Genomic DNA, 8,793 nt, shown 5'->3' with positions numbered 1-8,793 from the left:
CCATCCAACACCGTCAGCTCAGACACCATCAGCTCAGACACCGTCAGCTTCATCTAATACTGTCAGCTCCATCCAACACCGTCAGCTCCATCCAACACCGTCAGCTCCATCCAACACTGTCAGCTCCATCCAACACTGTCAGCTCCATCCAACACCGTCAGCTCCATCCCACACCGTCAGCTCAGACACCATCAGCTGCATCACCATCAGCAGCTACACTGTCAGCAGCTACACCGTCAGTTCCATCCAACACCATCAGCTCCATCCAACACTGTCAGCAGCTACACTGTCAGCAGCTACACCGTCAGATCCATCCAACACCGTCAGCTCCATCCAACACTGTCAGCAGCTACACTGTCAGCAGCTACACCGTCAGCTCCATCCAACACCGTCAGCTCAGACACCATCAGCTCAGACACCGTCAGCTTCATCCAACACCGTCAGCAGCTACACCGTCAGCAGCTACACCGTCAGCAGCTACACCATCAGCTCCATCCAACACCGTCAGCTCAGACACCATCAGCAGCTACACCATCAGCTTCATCCAACACTGTCAGATCCAACACCATCAGCTGCTACACCTTCAGATCCCACACCGTCAGCTCTGACACCATCACAGACATGACAACAGGAGGAGCCAATCAGGACGCTGCAGAGACACAAAGTTTAAAGTCACCTCTGACTCTGAAAGCTTCGTTAAGAAATAAAATGTTTGTGCTGCTATCTGAGCATCAGCATCACTTCCTGTCTCTGCCTTTTAGGCTGCAGGACGCACACACACACGCACACACACACACACAAACACCAGCATGTTTACATCATTTCAGGGACACATCAAACTGAAACATTATCTAAAGATCACAAAACTTAACTGTAACTTAAATCTGAAGCTGATCTTTACTAAAAGCTTCTGAGAAAAATAATCATAAATTTGTTAAATAAATAAATAAAATAAATAAATAAATGAAGTTTCAGCAGAGACGCTCAGATTTCTTTAGTTTTAAACACTTCAGGAGATCCATGTCTGAATGTTCGGATCTGTTTAATTACAGACATTTTTGTGTTGACTAATGTTAATTAGCTTTGGTGGCCATCTTGAACTGACAGAATAGCCCTTGGAGTATGTGTTGTGAATGACTCTCAGCTACTACCACACCACATTTTAGCTCAACATCTGTAAAACTCACTGAATTATAGCCAATATTTTTTTCCCAAGGTCGGCTGGCTGAGGCGGCCATCTTGAATTAGCTTCTAAAGTTTCAGTTGTAGACGTCCATTCAGTGATTACTTCCTGGAAGTTTCATTAAAATCTATTTAGTGGTTAATGAGATATTTTGCTAACAGACAAACTCAGGCAGGTCAGATCATACCTCAAAGGTTCAGACAGTCAGGATCTAACTGATCCGGCTAATTAAAATAAACAAATTAAATATGGATTTCTCTCCTTTCAAAGGTTTCCTATCAGAATAATAATAATATTGTTGCTGTGGCTGATTAAACGGGGTACAAACTGACAGAAGGGAAATTAAAACAGGTTATTTCTGCAGCCATCACCGCGCGGCAGCCATGTTGAATTCACATTTATAAATTTATTTGTTATTAAAAACTAACAGTCCTTAAAGAAACGCTGCCAGCTGACAGTTTTCTCTCACATCAGCTGTCAGTCATAAAACAGGACAACAACTAATCAGACCTGCTGGGAAACTGCAGCAGAGGTGTTTTTACTAAATGTTTCCTGATCTCTGTGCTCACATGACAATCATGTTAGTTTTTGTTTGATCCTTTTTTTAAATTCTGTTTATTTATGGTTTGCAGCTGAAAATCGAAGGAACTGTGGCGACAGAAAGCAAACAGCCGAGCTGCTCCTGTAACTGGACTGAGTTGAAAAGTTTAGAAAAAGTGATTTAAGCCTCTTTACCATAAAACCGAACCCTGAAATTAACTGAAATCCTGCAAAAAACTCCTGAACACAGCGTGTGTGTGTGTGTATGTGTGTGCGTGTGTGTGTGTGTGTGTGTCCAGCTGTCTTTGTGGGGACGCTCGTATTTATAGTTAGCTCGGGGACCTTCTCAGGGTTATTTCAGGGTTCTGAGCTGGTTTTCGAGGCTCAGGTTCGACTCAGATTTGTTCTGGGCTCATTAAGACATTAAATCATGGAGGCTTCTTGTGAAAACTGAAGTACTAACATGTGTTCTGCAGGGTGTGGAGCTCCTCTTTCATCCTCTGGCTGGTAAATATAGGACAGAAGAAAACGTTTTCCTGACACTGACCCAGAATCAGAACCCCAATCAGCTGTCAGTACGAGCAGAGAAGCTTTACGTTTGTGTTTCTCTAATGGCTCTTAGATTAAATGGCTTTAATCAAGAATAAAACTGTGAGGTTTTAAGTTTTGAGTTTTGAGTTATTATTTCAGTTTGTTTTTTTCCTGGTTGTGTTGTTATCTGTATTCACTCCTCCCCTGTCACTCTTCTGCTTTCCTTGCCACACCCATCTCCACCTGTCTGCCATTATCTCCACTCACCTGTTTCCATTTATCTCGTTAACCCCAGTGTTCTAATACCCGGTCATTTCTCCCACTCGGATCATTGTTTGTCGTTGCTGTTTCTATGTTTTGTTCTCTCATTGCCATGCCCTGCTCTGGATTTTTGTTTAGTTTAGTTTGCTGCCACGTCAGCCGTTTGTTTTTATTTATTCTCTTGATTCAATAAATTAGTTTTGTTTTTTGGAAGAATGAGTCTGCACTCTGGGTTCGCTTCCGTTGCCATCCAGCCTGACAAAAACCATGTTAACCCACCAGATAACCATCATTTATTCACAAAGTTCTTTGTTCAAAACAAGCAGCAACGAAGCAAACTGTAGAACAAAACCTGTACAAGTTGCATCACCTTTAAAATCTAAATAAATATACATGTGGAGCAACAACAATAAATCAAATCTGCTGCAGCATTTTCTCATGTGAGCTCTTTCATCAAAGCGTGAAACGTTCACCACATCAGGCTTCTGTAGAAACCTCTGAGGTCAAAGGTCAAGGCTGGTTCTGGTTCTGTTCTGCTCAGGAACACTGTCTGTAAACAGCCGTCCACAAACGCTGCTTAAAGCTCTATCAGGCAAAGAGGAAGTCAGATGTGAACAGATGTGTCTCCTCTGGACCAAAGAGGAGAACTGTTCTGAGGTCCAGCCTGCCTCTCTGATGGTATGGGGGTACATTAGTGCCTCTGGTTTTAGAACAACATCTGCTCCCATCCAGGACTGTTGAACAGACAGAATGGGACAACCTCAGGTCCAGATGTTTACAGACAGAATGGGACGACCTCAGGTCCAGATGTTCACAGACAGAATGGGACAACCTCAGGTCCAGATGTTTACAGATGCTGCACAGAGGGAAACATCTAGAAACAGACGTGTTGCTGCCAGCAGATTCAGAATTATCTGATTTCAACATTTAATATGTTTACTGTATAAAATCTGGGTTTATGAGATTTATAAACCTTTGAATTCTGTTTTTATTTACCTTTTAGACAACGTCTTATCTTTGTCGGGATCAGGGTTGTAAATTAAACAACTTGTGGGAATAAAAAAGGTTTGTAATGTGAGAAAAATGCTAAAAATGTTGGTTTAGATACATCTGAGCCACAAACACAAAGATCTGATGAATCTAAACAGCTTATTAGCATCCCCTGAGACCAGCAGGAGGAGGAAGGGATGATGAAGAGCAGGAAGAGGAGGAGGAAGGATGATGGAGGAGCAAACATTGCGTTTCCGATTGTTAACATACCAGTTCAGTGATAAAGACTCAAAAAACAAGAGGATGGCTCATAATGCTGCCCTCAGAGAACATCTGAGATCTAAACACGTTCCACCTGCTTCATTCAACGCCTTCGATGTTCTGAATCCCATATTTCTCCCTGAAAGATCACATTCTGGTTCCATGAAGGTGATGATGTGATGAAAATACCATCTGGATTTCACCTGCAGGGAGATCTCTGACAGAAACCAGAGGCTGACAGCCGAACGATGATAAATGATGTGGATTAAAAGTCCAGATCCGTCTGAAGTGGACTCCAGCAGATTGAATCATAAACATGAGGTGGGTGGTGCAATGTGGGTGGAGGTGGACAACAGAGTAATGTCCACGGCCAAGAATGCACATTTACAAACTACACACAAAACTACACAAACACTCAGACTTCAGTGAGACTTTACTCTGAAGTTTATCTTTTTCTTCACAGTTTGAGTTTCCAGCAGCTGCAGATCAGTGAGATCCAACCGGAAACAACCTGATTCCTCATTATTTCATCATTTATTGTCTGATTTTAATTTAAAAAAAAACAAAGAAAAATGTGAACAGTTTGAGTCACATCTTTGGATAAAAAAAGATTAAAAAGACTCAAAAAAAAAATCCAAACTAACAAACAGAAGTTTTGATATTTCAGGCTGAAGGTTTTATTTCCTCCTTGCTTATCTTAGTTTGGTCAGATATTTTCATTATTAGTAAAATTAAAACAAACATTTACAATATCTACGCCTGAATTAATTTTTAATTTTGCCAATTAATATTCTAAAGACCTTGAATTGTTTAAAACACTGCAGATAATTGGACTTTCTTTCGGATGATGTTCTCCAGAAACTTAAATAAATAAACAACATGATAAGTTTTAGATCCCAGTCAAAAAGAGTTTTATGCTGAAACATTACATTTTCACTGGTAATTATTTTTAAATCTCATCTCTTAATCTGAACTCCAAAACCAAACTTATTAAACTTATCCTCCAGTTTGCTTCTAATAATAAACATGGAAAATAAAGCATGTTTGAAATAATGAGGATTGTTTTTACAAACATGGTTACTCTGTGGTTTAAAGTTATTTATTGTGAAGAATTTAGAGGTTCTGGTTGAGTTCTGTGGTTCATTTCAGTACCTTTCTGTTTGTCCATGTCTGTCGTCCTCAGCGGCTCATCTTCAGTCTCATATCTCTGCTGAAGAATCCAAAACAGAATTCCTCCTGTTTCCTCCTGACTGAGGTCGGTCTGTTGGCTCTGTGGGAAGCAGTTTGAGGTCTGACAGTCGAGCTCTGCCTCTCTGTGACCTCAGCACGAGGAGGAGGAGGAGGAGGAGGAGGAGGACCAGCAGACTCATTATGTGTGAGAAAGAGTGGAAAACAAGCAACAACAGAGAAAGCCTTCGGATGACGGACAACATGAAGGGGACACAATGAAAGGAGTAGTAGTCCTCACACTGTCTCTTATTTCATCGAAGACAGTTTGACTTCCTGTTTGTCTCATTTAATATTCAGCTTCTCTTATTTCAGGCTGCAACACGTTCCAATAAAACTAGAGTCAGGAAAGTTTTTAAAGATGCCAAGTGATGAAGAGTTTCTGGTGTTTTGTCCCCAAACACGTCCTCAGGTGTCCAACAGGACGCAGCCGTCCTCGTCACGTTTGGTGTCTCTAATGGGGACCGAAGGCGGGCCCGTCCAGAATCCGTCCCCTCCTCTTCCTCAGCCTGTGGAATGTGAGCAGAATGTGGTTTTACATTGTCTCAGACGTCCCTGGAAAAGATGTGGTCCTTGAAGGCAGCAGATGTTTATCATCAGAATGTCTTCATGAAGGAAAGGACGATTATAGAATTTAAGGCCTGGCGTTCCATGAAGGAATGCTTATCGCCCGCCGCCTAAGATCATGCTGAGAAATGACCGAGGTGTAGTCGTTTCAGTCAGTGCTTGAAAATATAACATTCTGTGCAGTCTCAGGTCATATATTCAGAATATATGCCGTGAATGACTCTCAGCTACCATCACAGCAGATTTTAGCTCAGTTTCTGTAAAACTGACTGAATTATAGTTTATTTCTGTGGTTTATGTTGAATAGCTGTGGCGGCCATCATGAGTTGGATCATCTCCAAAGCTTTTTCAGTTGTAGATGTTTGTCATACTAAAGTAAATTTTAATATATCTCATTTAGCTGATAAAGTGTAAATAATAGAACCTCTCATGACTGGAAATGTCTTATTGTGCAGACACACATCAAGAAAGTGTGATTTGATTTTTTGTTTTGGTCTTTATTTATTTTATCTTTATTTTTACAATCCTCCCTAAGACTCGTAACCTTTTCTAAAGCAAAGAAAATGTCCAAGAAGACAGTTTTTGCAGAGACTGACCGCAGTCAGGACAACAGAATATATACCAAATGTCTCCAGAAGGTGGCGGTAGATAAACTCCCCGGAAGCACACTGGCGTTTTAAAAAACCGTAGAGGAAGAAGAGGAGGCGGAGACCCGGAAGAGTGGAAGAGATTTCCTGACGGCTCAGCAGGTTATCCAGCTAACGGCGTTAACTGTCGGCCTAAGCAGCACTTTAACCAGGTTTACAGGTTGGACACACCGCCGGACTGAAGGTAAGACGGCTCGGTTAGTTACCCAGCATGCTTTGCGGCGGTAATCCTGTTGTTTTCGCTGTGACGTTAGAGGAAAGTGGCCTCCTGCTGTTAGCTGTTAGCCGGTTAGCTTAGAGAGGGAAGTCAGCTGATCGGCTTTAACACTTCTGGTAACAATGACTCCTTTTCCTGCTTAATAACTGAGATGGTTTTGGGTCCAGGCCAGCTGGTCCCGGTACGGGTTCAGGTTATGTTTGAGACGGACCCGGTTCGGACTGTCGGACCGGGTGTGGACTCACTGTTTCCCTGTTTTTTATTTATTTATTTGTTCTTCCACAGAGTCACGATGACTGCAGCTCCGTACAACTACTCCTACATCTTCAAATACATCATCATCGGTGAGTCCAGCTTCTCCAGGCTTCTCCTCAGGGTTTATTTCACTGTTCGGCTTCACAGGGAACAGAACCAAACCCAGGTTCGTTCATGGGTCCAGCTGATGGTTCCGCAGAGTTTAAACTGAATATTTTTATGATGCACTTTGACCTGAAAGATCAAATAAATACCCCTCCTTTCAGTTTAAGGTTTTATGTTTCAGGTTTGAATTAAAATCATTTGGTAAATAACTTAAATGTTAAAACTGGTTCCAGCTCCTGACCCAACAGAACCTCCTCCAGCAGCAGAACTCTCAGTGGGTTCCTGGTTGTGGAGGAGTTGTGGCCCACTCTTCTTTCCAGCGTTGCTTCAGCTCCTTGGTTTCTGCTCAGCTCTCTGAGGTTCTGGTTCTGGACTGTTCTGTTGTAGATTAGCTGCTGTGTTTGGGATCATTGTCCTGTTTGTCGGACAGATGGCCTCACATCTGACTCCAGAATCAGCCCAAACCATCGGCCCTCCACCACCTTGCTGACAGCTGCAGTGCATTCTGGGTAAACATCTGTCCTCTGGTCTGGTTCTGGTCCAGAAGTCTTCTGGTTCCTTCAGATGAACCTGAGTTGAGCTGCCGTGTTGTTTTTAGAGAGAAGAGGCTTTAACCTTTGACCTTTGACCTGCTAACTGAGGCCTGTAGAGTCTGAGATGGAGCTCATTGCACTGTCTGACCTTCAGGGTGAATCTGCAGCTGTCTTCAATGTTTCCTCTTGTGAATAATCTTCCTCTCTGTAGAACAATGGACTCCAGATAGTTTGGAAATGACCTTTGACCCTTCCCATGTTGATGGGCAGCAGCAGCTGCTTCTCTGAGGTCATAGCTGATGTCTTTCCACCCTGGCGTTGTGTTAACACACACCTGTAGCTCCACAGCAGAACCTGCAGATCCTGAACCTCTGAAGGCTGGAACCAGTTTTCATTCATTTCTGATCTGTTAAAACCTTAACACAAAGTGGGGTGTACTTACTTTTATCTCCAAAGATGTTTCCGGTTCAGCATCAACTGTTCTCTTCTCTAACAGCAGCTCTCTGTAACGTTTTCTGTGATGCGTTCGTGTGCTTTCAGGTGATATGGGCGTCGGGAAGTCGTGTTTGTTACATCAGTTCACAGAGAAAAAATGTAAGTTCTGTCTAATTCAGAATATAAAGCTGGGTTTGGGTTTATTTACATGAAAGTTAGTTTGTAAAGCAGAATTAAAGTCATCTTATCTGCATCAAGATTATGAAGAGTTAAAGTAACAGTAATAAATGTTTTAAATTAAGTAATTCACCTTTTTGGGATGTTTTTAAATAAAACTCTGATCATCAAACCTTCTTCCTTCTCACTCTGTGAATCAGAGGCGTCTCCACAAGAAGTGTCTGTCAGTGTGTTTGCTGTTGTTGCGTCGCAGCGGCCATGTTGACTTGTGTTTCTGTGCGCAGTCATGGCGGACTGTCCTCACACCATCGGGGTGGAGTTTGGCACCAGGATCATGGAGGTCCACGGTCAGAAGGTGAAGCTGCAGATCTGGGACACGGCCGGTCAGGAGCGCTTCAGGGCCGTCACCAGGTCCTACTACAGGGGGGCCGCCGGGGCCCTCATGGTCTACGACATCACCAGGTACCCAGAGGAGAAGAAGGGGTGTGGGTGGGGCTTAAGGGGGCGGGGTTTGCAGCTTTAGCTCTACTTCCTCTTCACTTCCTTTTGTCACATCTTTGTAGAGTAACGTGTGTGTGTGTGTGTGTGTGTGTGTGTGTGTGTGTAGGAGAAGTACCTACAATCACCTGAGCAGCTGGCTGACAGACGCCCGGAACCTGACCAACCCAAACACAGTGAGTGTTCACGCTGCGGTCAAACCAAACAGGGCGGCACGATGTCAGAGAAAACGACTTTATTTATTACTGTGATGATGATGATCGCGTGGACATCGGGGACAGTTCCTCTGGATTGGCAGACCGGGGTGGTGGTCCCCTTATTCAAAAAGGGGGACCGGAGGGTGTGTTCCAACTACAGAGGGATCCC

General features: G+C 43.2%; 2 protein-coding genes and 1 long non-coding RNA gene across 5 annotated transcripts in view; 2 read left to right on the top strand and 1 right to left on the bottom strand.

Moving 5' to 3' along the window:
• LOC112451221 overlaps positions 1-4,459 on the top strand; it is a 10,945-nt gene extending 6,486 nt beyond the window's left edge. The window contains exon 5 of the long non-coding RNA XR_003040003.2: positions 3,976-4,459. This is a non-coding gene — a long non-coding RNA (uncharacterized LOC112451221). The remainder of the gene's footprint in view (positions 1-3,975) is intronic.
• Positions 1-5,251, bottom strand: part of si:dkey-220o5.5 (actin filament-associated protein 1-like 2) — a 15,732-nt gene extending 10,481 nt beyond the window's left edge. The window contains exon 1 of one of the 3 annotated variants that reach the window (XR_005233693.1): positions 4,919-5,251. Coding sequence is in view for 1 of the 3 variants with exons in the window: in XM_025009816.2 (XP_024865584.2) it covers positions 4,919-4,934 (16 nt within the window). In the remaining 2 variants the exon portion in view is untranslated. The remainder of the gene's footprint in view (positions 1-4,918) is intronic. The other 2 variants (XR_005233694.1, XM_025009816.2) reach the window with 2 other exon arrangements.
• A 985-nt stretch (positions 5,252-6,236) lies between these two features.
• The window catches only part of LOC108245888 (ras-related protein Rab-14-like), a 7,892-nt gene continuing 5,335 nt past the window's right edge, over positions 6,237-8,793 (top strand). The window contains exons 1-5 of the mRNA XM_017433140.2: positions 6,237-6,391; positions 6,710-6,768; positions 7,858-7,911; positions 8,214-8,391; positions 8,537-8,603. Of these exons, the coding sequence (XP_017288629.1) occupies positions 6,717-6,768; positions 7,858-7,911; positions 8,214-8,391; positions 8,537-8,603 (351 nt within the window). The 5' untranslated portion in view covers positions 6,237-6,391; positions 6,710-6,716. The remainder of the gene's footprint in view (positions 6,392-6,709; positions 6,769-7,857; positions 7,912-8,213; positions 8,392-8,536; positions 8,604-8,793) is intronic.

The sequence above is a fragment of the Kryptolebias marmoratus genome, linkage group LG1 (assembly GCF_001649575.2).
Source record: "Kryptolebias marmoratus isolate JLee-2015 linkage group LG1, ASM164957v2, whole genome shotgun sequence".
In the NCBI taxonomy this organism is placed as follows: Eukaryota; Metazoa; Chordata; class Actinopteri; order Cyprinodontiformes; family Rivulidae; genus Kryptolebias; species Kryptolebias marmoratus.
Note: the sequence above shows the minus strand (reverse complement) of the source record. Positions and strands in the feature narration are given on the sequence as shown.